Here is a 13867-nt window from a genome sequence, read left to right on the forward strand (position 1 = left end):
AGCTAAGTGAGAAGAGATAAGGGCCAACACAAAGCAGGTAGCTCTGTGAGTGGAGAAAAGTGATAGATGGGAGTAGAAACTTTATTTAGCAACTGATTTGATATATGGGGTGAAGGAGAATGTGGAGTTGAGAATGACACTGAAGTTGAAGGCCTGAGTGACTGGAGGAATGATGATGCAAGAAATTTCTAATAAAGATTTGGGTTTGTGTGGTATGGGAGAGGAAAAATGTAATGAGCTCTATGATGCAAATCATAATCCATCCCTACTAGCCTCTCTTCTATGATTGACTCACTATGTCCCACCAAAAATGAAAAGTGTTGAGGCATGTCTGCTGTATCCCAGGAGGCACAACTTGTAAGATTAGGAGTGGTGGGATCAGGCAGGGATTTTTTCCTGTGTAGCAAGCAAGTTCTAATTAGATAATAGTCAACTGGAAGGACTTACTAGCAGAGGAGGCCAGTGGTGAGAGGGGGTCAGTGAGGGCATCTTGAACTATAATAAATGAAGAGGGTGCTTGGAGACAAGCTCACCATTGGCTGTCACATGATGGGTGGGATTCTATCCATCTTCTTACTCTCCAACTGATCATACACACCTTGGGATCATGCCACCAACCAAGCAGGATACACAGCCCCCACTTTGAAATTTTAGTATGAAAAAGAATGAATGAAAGAGAATCCTATTTTTATGTAGTCTGGACAGAATACATGACTTGGGCTTGTCCACATTTTTGTTCTTCAACAAATAATTACCAATAAGTGGTAATATCTACAAAGCCCAGTTCTGGTATTAGAGATACAAAGAGAAAAATGAATTAATGTCTGCCTTCATGAAACTTACATTCTACTGGGGAGACAGATAAATAATCAATAAATAAAAAGTAATTTCAAGAGTGCAGGAGAGCTAGGAATTGGGGGAGGCTGGGCAGATCCAGAAAGGCCTCCTCTTTCTGTTAAATGCGTCTTACACCTATTTTATCCCTTTGTTCTGTAGTTTGGTTGGCAAAGTTTACCCAGTATTTCATCTTTATGGCCTTCAGCAGGAATAGCTATAACCCTAAATGGTTTTATGATGTAAAGTCTCTAAGCTATAAAGTGAAGTCAGTTCTTTATAGGGAAAGTTGTGGTTATGCAGTTACTGAAAGATGCCAGCATAGCAGATTGCTATACTGACTGATACCAGAAACTTACCAGAACCTGGCCTTTGTCGGCAAGTTAGGAATATATGATGGCCAAGGGGCTTTTCTTCTGAACTTGCCCTGAGTAACCAAAGCCTCCATCAGCAGAAACAGGAAGAAGTCATAAACATATGATAAGAGCCCCCAAAGTTTGTTGAAGGATCTGAATCTTATAAAAAGATTGAGGTTTCCTCCTCCCTCAGAGTCCTGTCTTGTTGCTGAATGTAGCATAACATCCGTTATATTAAGGTTTTTCTGAGCAAACCCTTCATCTGCATTTATGAGGAAAATGAGTTCAGCTTCCTTTTGATGAGAAAAGATGGATAAAATAGAAATGTGAAGGAAAATCACTAGCTCCCTATCTCAACACTAGCAAAATTGGATCCTAAGCTAATTCAGCTTTAGAGGGTTCGAAGGAGAGTACAGTGGCAACCATTTGGGGAAAATATTCATAAAAGATTTGTTTATTAAATTCTCAAAGCAGGCAAGTAACAAGCATGAAGTACTACCAAAGTGATGCTTTAGATCTTACCAAAAGTAACTTGGTACGCCACTTAATGCTTCCTGAACACTTTGTTTTAGGGCAGCCCATCCTAAGAACACAAAATGTCGGAGGACAGATTTCAAGTATCATGTCACTCTTTTCCTTATCATCAAGGTTGAAGGGCCCTGACATCCCACTACTCATAATGCTCCCAGCTTTGCTCCACTAGGGACAATATCTGGCAGGTTGGCTATAAAGGATAGGAAATTCTTGTACAGAAATCTAAAGGAAGAAAATGGCCAGGAAAAATGGGGGAAGGAAGTATATTGAATCTTAACATGATCTCCTGAATAGAATGATAGGATCATCAATTTAGAGTTGCAAGGTGCCCTCAAAGTCATTAAGTCCAGTCCCCTCATTTTACAGAAGGGAAACTTAGGCCAAGAGAGGTTAAGTGACTTGTCATAGGTACCACAGCTCCTAAGTATCTAAGGTGGAATTTGCACTTATCTTCTTTGTTCTATATCTACATTGCCACTAAGTCAATGCATGCTCTTCCCTAAAGGAAGAAAAATTTGTGCATTTAGAATTATAATGTAGCATGTGATGAGCTACCAGTAGTTCTATCACTACCCTAGAAGAATTCTTCCCTGTTTGTCCCTACTGGCATTTTAGTGAACCCTCCCTTTTCTGAATGTTTCAGTGCCCTGTGACTACAGCCTAATTTCTCCATAGTCTTGCTTCGCTTTCCCAATCACTCTATACCCCACTCCCCCCAAAAACAAGCCAGGAACAACTGGGGGATCTGGGAGACTTTGATTTCAACATTGTGAATACCCACTTCTAGAGACCAGGCAAAAAGAGTAAACTCAAGGATTTGTTTCATCTTTACCTTCCTGTTCTTAGACCAAATTTCAGCAACTCAAGATTCCTTCTGTAATGATATCCCCCATATGCCTCAAAATGCAAAGGATTTTTCCAAATTGAATTTCTACAGAATTCATAGTGACCCCCAAGCCCCCACCTTTGTAAATTGAAATTGAAAAAGCAATCCTATTACAATCTCCAGGGGACAATGAATCCTTCTCACCTTATGTGAAAGCTATTCCACGCTTTCACTTGGATGCTTTCTCTTGGATAGTCACTAATGTCACAAATTGCTATATAAATCTTGGTTGGTTTTTTTTTGTTTTGTTTTTTTTTGAAGAAGGGCACTCTGGGTTCTTCTTGCCTCTCTTTGTGTTGCTTTCTGGGAACTTCCAAAGCCAGCCTCCTAAGAGCAATTGCTGCGGACAGAACACTCTTTTGACAATAGGCAGAATCCAATTTGGGGCTTTCCTCCCAACTATTCACCTCTTAGACAAAAGTAGGCAGATTTTGCGTTGCTCTGAAAAGAAATCCATTTTCAATTTTTAAGGTCTGCTCACTTTATATTAACTACATTTATTGATCTTGAAATTTTTATTTTCCCTTTGTACTGTGGGGCTGGTAGAGGTTGTGGTACAAATTTAAAGTTTGCTGTCAGTCATGCTTTGGGAACAGACCCTGGGATTCCTTTTATCTTTGACTGGGATCATGTACTCCGTGGACTGCTATTGTGTTCTGAAAGTTGCATGGTCCTGAAGACTCCCCGTAATAGACGCACAGAGACTAGTAAGTGGTTAGGATGCTCTGCTACTTGAGTCCTGTAAGACACACCAGCCCCAGAGTACGCATTTTCTGATGATGAAGTTAGAGCTCCTCTTTTTTTTTCTCTCATCATTCAGAGAGAGGGGAGAGGGCTGGCTTTCCCACAGATACTACTAGCTACTCTGCCCCCACCCCACCTCATTATTATATAGCTTCTAAGCACATCTATACTCTATAAACACAGTTTACACTCTCCAGAGGTATAGTATTGTAAATGCTCCTTTATCCTTATTATCAAGGTTTCCTAAGGCAGCATGGAGGAAAGAGGACCTGCGTATGAGCCTCAGCTCTAGTTCCTAGCTATGCAACAGTGAGCAAATCGGTTACCCTCTCTGACCTTCCCTGAGTTTCCCATTTGTAAAATGAGAGTGCCAATATTTGCATCTCTTGCCTCACAGGGTAGTTGTGACGAAAGGGCTTTGTCAGCCTCAAAGCACTACATGAATGGGAGTTGGTCTGAGTTCCTCTGAGATACGTTTTTCTTCTTCCTCAAAAGAAAGCATGTGCTCTACCATATCTTTTTTTCTTTTATATAACCTTGTGTATCTTTCATACAAATACAGAATTGTCCTTAATCTGGAAGGCTATATCTGTTGCAGATGAGAAAGATGTAAAGAAATTCTGTGGAAAACTCAGTAAATTCTCCAAATTAACATATATTCAATATTTGGGGACTTCAATGCCAAGATGAATATAGAAGAGGAAGTTTTTTAAAAGCCTGAGAACATGGCTCAAGAGTGTGAAATGAGAGAGGACACTGAGGGTTAAGTCTCAAAATATCTAAGAGAATAAAATATAGTAAAGACCTGGGGGTGGGAGTGGGGGAGAGGAATTGCAGCCCTAAATCTTATTCCCTAAAGGGAAACTGAGAAATTTCAGTAGCTATTGATCCACATGTCTACTTTCCATCTTTACAAATACCTTATGAAAATAATGTAAATGTGTATGCATGATGAAGGTTTGAGGAGGAAATAGAAAAGTTTGCAAATGATATCCTATAGCAGACTATACCTTCCTAATCACAGCTGATGAAAAGGGAATACAGGATTCCATTGTACTTACTGTATATTGACTATGAAAAAAGTATTTGATCTAGTAGAACAAATAAAGGCACTCTTCAAACAAAGCACTCCCCAGTCAGATGTCAAAATCAGAAGAGACTGCTTGAAAGATATAACAATTGTAGATATTAACTTTATTCAGTAGCTCTCTGATTATTAGCATCTAATAAGGTTTAAAACAAAGAGATGGTGGCCAAAGGGTCATGGAGGATATCCAGGGAAGAGACCAAAAGGAAGAAGGCTCCCCTAGAGATGGTGAGATCCTTCAGATAGTCCTGTGTGCTGGATATCATACTGATTGCATTCAACTACAGAACACTAAAGAGACTCCTTAGTGAGATCTGTAATTTCTCAAAAAAATTGGCCAAACTGATCAATGAAAGTAACACCAAGTGAATGAAGAATCCCTGAATGCCAGGTTATGTTACTTAGTTGGATGGACAGCATATAGACTGGATCCAGTAGAGTACATGGATGTGTGTAATCTATGAGAGAGAGAGAGAGAGAGAGAGAGAGAGAGAGAGAGAGAGAGAGAGAGAGAGAGAGAAGGAGAGAGAGAGAGAAGGAGAGAGAGAGAGAGGGAGAAGAATACATAAAGCACTGATAGCCAAAGACAGAATAGAAATTGACCTTTGGGGCAAGACAGTCTTGAAAAGAGGAAGGAAAGCAAGGCTGATATACTGTGTGCAATACTGATGGATGTATATGTGTCCATGTGTATTGGACAGATATAAAATTAACAGTGAGCTGAACTGAAAAGGACGAAACTGGACCAAACTACCTATGAGAAATCGCCAAGCCTTTATAACGACCCTAAACTTCTCCCTGAAACAGAGGCCTATCTTTTAAATACCATTATACTGCTATTGATGCTATATGAATATGAATCATAGAATATCATAATCCCTGAAGAATCTGAGTTGTGGGTCATTCAGAGGGCAATCAAGAGGCATCCGGTGGGCATGAGTACTCTGCAATGTGTTATGATGGGTAATTGCACAGGAGAAGTTGTGTCAAGGACGTCATTAGGAAGATATATTGTCAGAAAAGAAGGCAGTAGTGGGAGTGAGAGACAACCAATGAACAGCCCATGTGCTCCTTTGCTATCCACACCATGTCAAGGAATCCAGTGGAAGGCACAGAGCATGTCTGAAGATTAAGGCAAAGACATGGATGGATGAGAGCCTCACAAGATGAGATGGGCTTAGGTTGTGCTCCATACAACTGGAGGACGTACCCGTGGACCCACTGAACATCCTACACCTTAGAAGACTCTGAATAATTAACTGATGATCTTATTTATAGTTTTTATTACAATTGATAATTAGTTCAAAACTCCTCATATAATTCAATACTTTTGAAATTCAGCTAAGACCAAAGCAACCAGAGATTCAAAAGTTTTAAATCATCCCCTTGCCTTCATTGTTACAGATAGGATACCAGCCTTGTTTCTTTCGTTTGATCAAATTCAACTCTTCCTCAGTTCAAGACTGCCTGCTCCCAATGGTGATGCAAAACTTCATTCTGCCTCTGACTTTCAGTGAGTCAACTGTAACCAAATGATTAGTTGTTCGGACATATGGTGATACATCATCATTCCTTCTCAGTTGGAGCTGGCTTCATCATTTCAGTTAAATCATTCCATTGCTTAAATGGGGGGTGGGGAGAGAAATAGGTCAATATTTGAAGAGCATGATTAGTTTTTCAGAATCGTTTTGTTATAGCAAGCTCATCTATAAAGAAGATACTTTTAAAAGTCTTGGCTAATTCCTCAAAGGAAAAGAATTTTCTGGGGTGTTCTATCTTGATGTTCCCACCTTCTGTGCGCATAGGAAGTCAGAGCACTGTGCCTTTCCCTGCACCATGGGGCACACTTACAGGGAAATATGATTACATTTTTGTCTTTGTACTTTCAGCACCTAACACACAGCCTGTGAATTTTTGATTAGGAGATATTCCAAGCATTTTTCTTATTGTTATTAACCTCCTTGTGCCTCAGTTTCTTTGTATGTAAAATAGTGGTAATGATACTTGCATTATCTACCTCATGGGGTTGAGGAGAGAAAAGTGTTTTATAAACTTGAAAGTACTATGTCAGTGTGGGTGGTGGTATTATTATTTGGAGGTCCTGACCTGTCCTTTCATCATTTACATATTTGATAAAAGAAGTACATGGTAAAGTATCCAGGCGGCTCGATTTAGCAAATATAATACTTAAAACTCCCTTCCTTGAAACGAAGAACATTTCCTAACATAATTATGTCTTTGATTTTCCTGTTGCATAAGTAAAGAAGTCCTAACCAAAAGCATGGTGTGACTTTTACTCTGTTTTGAATGGTTGATTTTCATACTTTAGAATTCGTGTCCCTCCAAGGACATTATATGTAGCAAATTTTGTATAAAGTCATTATTATGCAACAGCAGGATCAATGTTACCTAATCTGTGTGCAACTCTTACCACGTCTGCATTATTTTTTGGCTCATTCATATATGGCCAAAAATATAGAGGTCAGCATAACCTAGTTAAATAAAAATATTACTGGCAGACAAAAATTATCATTTGAATTTCCCTTGACACTTTTGCTCTTCTAAGTAGCCATATCTCTTGTTAATAAGTCATCAGTCTCCAACTTGTCAAAAACCAAATCTTGGGATCCCCTCTTCTGCTCCATCTGCTTTAATTGACATTTCACACATTTTTTAAGATCTGCTTTCAAGGATACCTCTGTGAAGCCTTCCCTTTCAGTCAACTGCAGATATGATATCCTCCTCTGACTTCCAGTATTTGTCACTTTTTATGTATTTATTAACTCAACTTCACATGGTGGTCCACATGAAACTTATCACCCATTTCTATATGTACTTTACTCTTTCCCTTTCTGGGAAAGGCAAAGCACACTGGAGTCAGAGGACAAAGATTCAAATGCCGGTCCTATGATAGGCTAACTGTGTGACCTTGGGAAAGTCACCTCTTAAGATCTGACTTTCCTCATTTATTTAACAAGGGTTTTGGACTGGATGTCCTCTGAGGTCTCTTCCAGCTTGAAGTCTCTGATCTTATGTGATCTTATGATCTCGAAGGTGGAAAGAAGAGACTATACATTTTAATAAGATCTTTTTTACCCTTTACCTGAGGCTACTTAAACATTGGAGTGTTATGATTTCAGTTCTGGCTTAGACTAACACTAACTCACAGCTTGGGAAATAGGCATTAGATAATTTTTATCAGTGGAGGTTTGAGCTAAAGTCTTAATCCTTGACCACAAGCATGACATTTTATCTTATCTCCCATTTCTTTATTGTGAAAACAAGTTCTGAATGATTAGCTGAGCTCATTTTGTTTTTTTCAGGGTGGACAATTCTGAAGATCCCGTATATGAAAGTTTGGAAGAGTTTCATGTTTTTGTCTTAGCCCATATACTCAGAAGACCAATCGTTGTTGTAGCAGATACAATGTTAAGGGACTCAGGGGGAGAAGGTAAGTCAGCCTGGGTGGGTAGCATCTATGATACATTTCATTCAGGTTATCTTCTTTTAGTTACCTACTGAAGAAAGGTGAGAAAAATTAAACTTTTCATGGGAACCTTTTCTAATATTGTTACGTACCATCCTTCTGACTCAAAGATGATTCTAACTTTATATTTTGGGGTACTCTTTGCTCAACAGGATTGGAAAGGGGAGAAGGCTGCATTTTGCTCTGACCTGCCCTTTTATGTTAATGCTAGATATTATTAAGAGATTTATTCTGTAAAAATGAATAAAATTGAAGGGTTAGGAAGAAATCTAGAAAGCTTCTCTTAAAACCAAACTAGACTTTCCCTAAAGTATTTTAGACCTAGGAACACTTATTCCACAGAATGCTGTGTGATCTGAAGTGACTGACAATCTTTGGTAAATTGTTTCAAAAAATCGTAGGCCTAGCAGATTTACTTGTCCCCTGTATCTCACTCTAACTCGGGGGCTTTTAACCTGTGGTCCATATATCCCCAAACCATGGATAAATTTCAGGAGGTCTATGAAAAATCACATCTTTATTTTAATGTAAGTAGATTCCTTTATTGTATTTTGTATTTTGTTTTACGCTTAATTCTGGCTTTAGCAGTCCACTAAAGGAATCTATAACACACTCAAAAAATAATGAAAACAACAACATTAAGAATCCCTGCTCTAACTGTGATGAGTGAGCTGCCTGAGGCATCAAAAGGAACTATAGGGTTGCTCTTGTGGGCAAGTTTGAGTGGTAAAATAAGAATTAGACCTCAAAGTCCCTGAAATTTTATTCTGTATGGTCCAGAGATCCAATGTGTCCTAGCGGGTAATGATTCAGCCTTGATTTAATAACATAGAAGTTGAAACACCTTAGTTGATTGCTTCAGAATCAATAGGAGAGATGCACAAGTGGATTTGTAATTTTAAATAGAGATGAAATAGAAACAATAAACTGGAAAAATAATGATCCTGTTTTCATAAAAATACCTTTAATAAACAAGAGGGAAAATATTGACAAGAAAATTGGGAAAAGATTGGTCTTCTGTGTGTTCCAGAAGCACGCTTTTCTACCAAATATCACTGGATTTTATTGTTGAGAGTTTTCTGTAGCAATGTGCCTTTTTGCCCTTTTGGTCATCTCATGCAATTTTGATTGTGGTAAACCCATTCTTAGAAGAGCCTGAGGTTCAGAAGCTAGTCCTGAAGTGCATATCTGCTCTCTCCCTCCACTCTTTTAGGTCAGACCAGGATGTCACAGAGATAACACATGTTCCCTGAAGGATGTGTGGAAGATGATGGAAAAGGAGAGGAGGGTGTTTATGGACCAATGTGATTTGCATGAACTCCAATTCTTTTTAGCACCAACTGTCAAAGTCACCTCCTTTTCCATTTGTCTCTCCCCCTTAGAGCTGGCAATTTTCTCTGAATCACTTCCCACCTATCCGTGTGAGGGACCCCCAGAGCATTTGTTCCAATTTACCTTCTACTATACCTCAGAGAATCATGATTGCAGGGCAAGTGTAAAAAACATTAGAAAGGTTACCTCTCTGGCACCCTTCCTCACCACATCCTTCTATTTTCATGTTCCTACTAGGTTGTAGATTCCTTGAGATCAGAGGTTATGTGGTTTTTGTATTCATATCTCTAATACCCAGATACTTGGAGTATATGGCTGGGAGTAGGGGAGAGGTTTGACCTGTGACTTCATCTTCTCAAGAGAATTCTTAATGTGGAAGCTCCCTAATGTGAACGCAGAGCAAGAGTTCATCTATTACTTACCACCTAAAGGAGTCATCTGAGGGCACCAAGTGCTCCTGGTCATGTTTGCCAGCATGCATTGGGGAGTACTGGAACCCTGTAGGCTGACCTTCTACATATGTCAGCTGGCTCTCTAGCAGATGCTTAATAGAGGTTTATTAAATGGAAGCGAATTTCCTAAATCATATTTGTTTTCATGCAGCATTTGCTCCAATTCCATTTGGAGGAATCTACTTGCCTCTGGAAGTTCCACCTAACAGATGTCACTGCTCCCCTCTGGTCCTAGCCTATGATCAAGCCCATTTCTCTGCCCTTGTGTCCATGGAACAGAAAGATCAACAAAGAGAGCAAGGTAGGATTAGGGGGAGACTGAAAAGGGGAGTATGGCAACCCAGGAGGAAGACCACAGTAGCTTTGATTAACGAAAAATCCTACTGGTTTCCGTTTAAAGAAATTTAGGAAAATTAGCTCCTTTCAAGCTGTATGAGCATATAAGCATGATAAAGCTATCTGTATTATCAAGGCACATGTGTGTATGTATCTGTCTTTTTGTACATGTCTGTTATTTCATCAGCATCAGAAATGATCTCCACAGATACTGAATACCAACTTGCCTATAACTTATAATCTAATATTATTGGCTCTCGGAAGACAGAGATTGAGTGAGTTCTCCAGGTTCACACAGCTAGTATTATAGAGATATAGATAGTATGTATATATATGTGTGTGTATATATATAGAGAGAGAGAGAGAGAGAGAAAGAGAGAGAGAAAGAGAGGAATAAGCATTTATTAGTCATCTGCTGGTTGCTAGACACTGTGCTAAATTATACATATATATTTACATAATATAATATATATTATATGTATTTATAAAGAGAGACAGAGAGAGAGAGACCGATCCTCTCAGCACCCCTAGGAGATAATTGCTATTATTCTCCCCATTTTACATTTAAGGAAGCTGAGCCGGATGTTGAGTGACCCAAGTCACACAGCCAGTAAATGACTTGAGACTGGATTTGTGCTCCGGTCCTCCTGTGTGCATTATCTATACACATATTTAAAGTGTTTTCAATAAAACGGTAGAGACATTTTCATCAGAATCCTCACATCTAAATTTCCAATAGATAGTTCTTTCCCTACTGAAAAATAGAACTTTAAACAAGTTAAACTGTTTCTGAAAAGTAGAGTTTTCGTTTTTTAAGTATTTGTGGCTTTTTAAAAAAAATCTTTGCTTTTCTTACGTCAGTGACTTTGTGAAGGAAAGCTAGCTCCAGAATGTTGCAGCCTGTGTCTATAGCTGATACCAATAAGTCCCATTGGTGATTAAACTGGGATCAAAGTCAGATCAATATTGCATCCAAGATCCCTGCTCCTAAGTTTCTTTCAGGGAAATTGCTGACAACACATGAAGAATGTTCAGGAGCATGAAGCTAAGGCATTTAAAGTTCTTGACGTTTTATTTTGGTCATGTAAACACAGCAAAAAAATTGTCACTAGAGAAGCTTTTAAAAAAAAAAAATTCAGCAGGAGACAAAACAAGGCCCCTGCCTCCAGACAGGTTTAACTGTGAAAAGATACAAGTGGCTTATTTCAGCTTTCATGTTCTTTGTTTGTTTGTTTGGGGCAAGAGGTGATCTATTATCAGAAACAGGGGAAAGTTGAATGGTTAAAACTACATCACGTTTAACTTCCCCAGGTGTTGGCTGGCACCCGAAATAGAAACTAGGGAATGATAACACATCTTGGTGTGGGCCAGGTGATGTGAGTCAGAGAGGAAATTAAGACAAAATTCTGTGAAACCAGCTGTTATGGAAATATAAAGTTGTTTTTCTACACTATTTCCAGACATATCACTTTTGCAGTAGAAAAATATTTAACCAATTAGAAGTGAAAGGCTTTCTTGTTTTTCTCCACTGTTTCTCAGCCAGAGGTGCAGTAGTCACCATTGCCATTTTTAATAATAATAACTGACATTTATATAGCACCATAAATTCCGCAAAAGAAAAAAAGGTTTTCACAGAGATTATCTCATTTGATCCACACAGTAGCCCTGTATGGTAAGTACTACAAGGTTATTGTTTATTTCTTACTTTACGGAAGAAACGGAGTTCTCAGAGAGATTCTGCCACTTGCCCAGGTCTCAAAATGAATAAAATCAGTGACAGGATTTCCACTCCCAACTTTTCCAACTCCAGCCAAGTCCAGCTCTCTTAGTGTGCAGATGTCACACCAGCTATCATCCGTACTTAACGTGTGTGCTCATGAAATGTTACAGAGAGCTTTAATTAGGACTTTGGACTGGGATCAAGAGACTGGCTTCTATCTCCTGGTGTCAGAGCAGTCGCATAACTGAGCAGAAGATGTTCATATGTAGGAAGTACCTTCTCCCATAGGGCAGCTAGATGCCATGGGAGATAGATCACAGGGTGTGAAATCAAGAAGACTCATCTTCCTGAGTTCAGACCTAACATTGGACTCTTATTAGCTGTGTGATCCTGGGCAAGTCACTTAACTGTGTTTGCCTCAGTTTCCTCATCTGTAAAATGGGTTGGAGAAGGAAACGGCAAACCAGTCCAGTATCTTTGCCAAGAAAACCTCAAATGGGATCACCAAGAGTCAGACATGACTGAAAAGACTCAACAACAAACTCCTTCCAAAGAGGCTGGTGGAGTCAACCTTTATTGTTCAGAAGTCACTGCTTTTGCGTCTTCACAAGTAAAGTAAGAGTGTGTCCTCTAACAAATGCAAAGATCTGAAGGGATGGCACCACTGGATGATTTCCATTGTGGCTAAAAGACCTAAACATATAGAAGAGGGAGTGCTGGATCAGGAATTAAAGGGTCAAAGGATCTGGGTTTGAATCCTGGGTGATTTTGGAGAGTCAACCAATCAGAATCATTTATTAAGGGCCACTTCTATCAGGCACAGTTTGGATCCTGCGGACACCAATATAAAAATGAATTCAGTCCCTGACCTCAAGGATCCTGTCTTCTAGCAGGAAAGGTGAAGGAGGGAGGGAATAAGCATTTAAGTAGCACCTACTGTTTACCAAATACTGTACCAAGAGTTTTATAAGTGTTGTCATATTCCAAAAGTCTTAGAGAACTTCTAAGCTTTCCTTAACACCCTATAAAAGCATATGCAAACACAAGGTATTTATGATTTTTTCAGAGGATGTGGTTGGGGAAGAAGGTAAGGAAAGTACTAACTACCTTGGCTGGACCATAGAGTGGAAGCAGGAGAATGACACATAATAAGTCTGGAAGTTAGATTGCTGCCAGGCTATGAAAGACTATAAGTGCCAGAGGAGAATCTGACCACAGGGCAAGGGTTTGTAACTTTTATATGTCCTGAACCTCTTGGACAGGCTTGGGTGAAGCCTGTGGTCTCCTTCTCAGAATAATATTTTTAAAACTTTAAAATAAAAAATAGTTAAAATTACAAAGAAAACCAATTATATTGAAATAATGTTGTCCAAACATTTTAAAGACAAATCACATTGAGAAAGAACAAATTCACAGGCCTCAGGTTAAGAACCTCTGCCATAGGGTAAGTTACATAAACTCTAGGCATCTGTTTCTACATCTAGAGAATGAGAGGATTGGACCCAATTCTTCCTAAGATCCGTTCCAGCGTCATTTCTGTATCTGTATTTATCTATGATCCCTTTTACTGGAATGCTGCAATTGATTTCATTTTGTTTTAAAATTCCCTATTAAGCACAGAAATACTGACTTTACCTTAAGTGTATCCAGTGGTTGGAAGCAGAGTATTCCACTTCGATTTCACCTGTTTATCAATAGTTTCTTACCCTTCAGTAAGCAGAAGGAAAAATTTTCCTCTGTTTCTTCCCACTGCTGTTTTCTGATTATCTGCACATTCTTGTTCAGTCCAACTTGCTCTGGAAACTATACAATAAGCCTTCAGTAAGTGGATACTATAGACATGTACATCAAGCTGTTTAAGGCCCTAAGGATGGCAGGAAAAAAAGTGGAGGGGTGGGGCTTAATCAAAAATCCAGGGCCATCTTACTGAGCTACTATTATTATCATAGAAAACAAAGCCCAGGCACTACCTCAGTGATTGATTCTCTGCGATGATAACTCATTTTTTCTTGAAGTGTTTCCTAACCAATATGTTGATCCCCTTGTGGTACAGAGGAAAGGCTGCTGAATTCAGAGTAAGAAAACCTAGGTTTGAATTC

The 13867-nt window shown here is 39.1% G+C and overlaps 1 protein-coding gene across 4 annotated transcripts in view; it reads left to right on the forward strand.

The window, feature by feature from the left end:
• Positions 1-13867, forward strand: part of OTUD7A (OTU deubiquitinase 7A) — a 415292-nt gene that overhangs the window by 363031 nt on the left and 38394 nt on the right. For all 4 annotated transcript variants that reach the window (XM_072616550.1, XM_072616557.1, XM_072616565.1 and 1 more), the window contains 2 exons: positions 7765-7892; positions 9864-10013. In XM_072616550.1, the coding sequence (XP_072472651.1) occupies positions 7765-7892; positions 9864-10013 (278 nt within the window). The remainder of the gene's footprint in view (positions 1-7764; positions 7893-9863; positions 10014-13867) is intronic.

Source organism: Notamacropus eugenii, chromosome 1, assembly GCF_028372415.1.
Source record: "Notamacropus eugenii isolate mMacEug1 chromosome 1, mMacEug1.pri_v2, whole genome shotgun sequence".
Taxonomy (NCBI): domain Eukaryota; kingdom Metazoa; phylum Chordata; class Mammalia; order Diprotodontia; family Macropodidae; genus Notamacropus; species Notamacropus eugenii.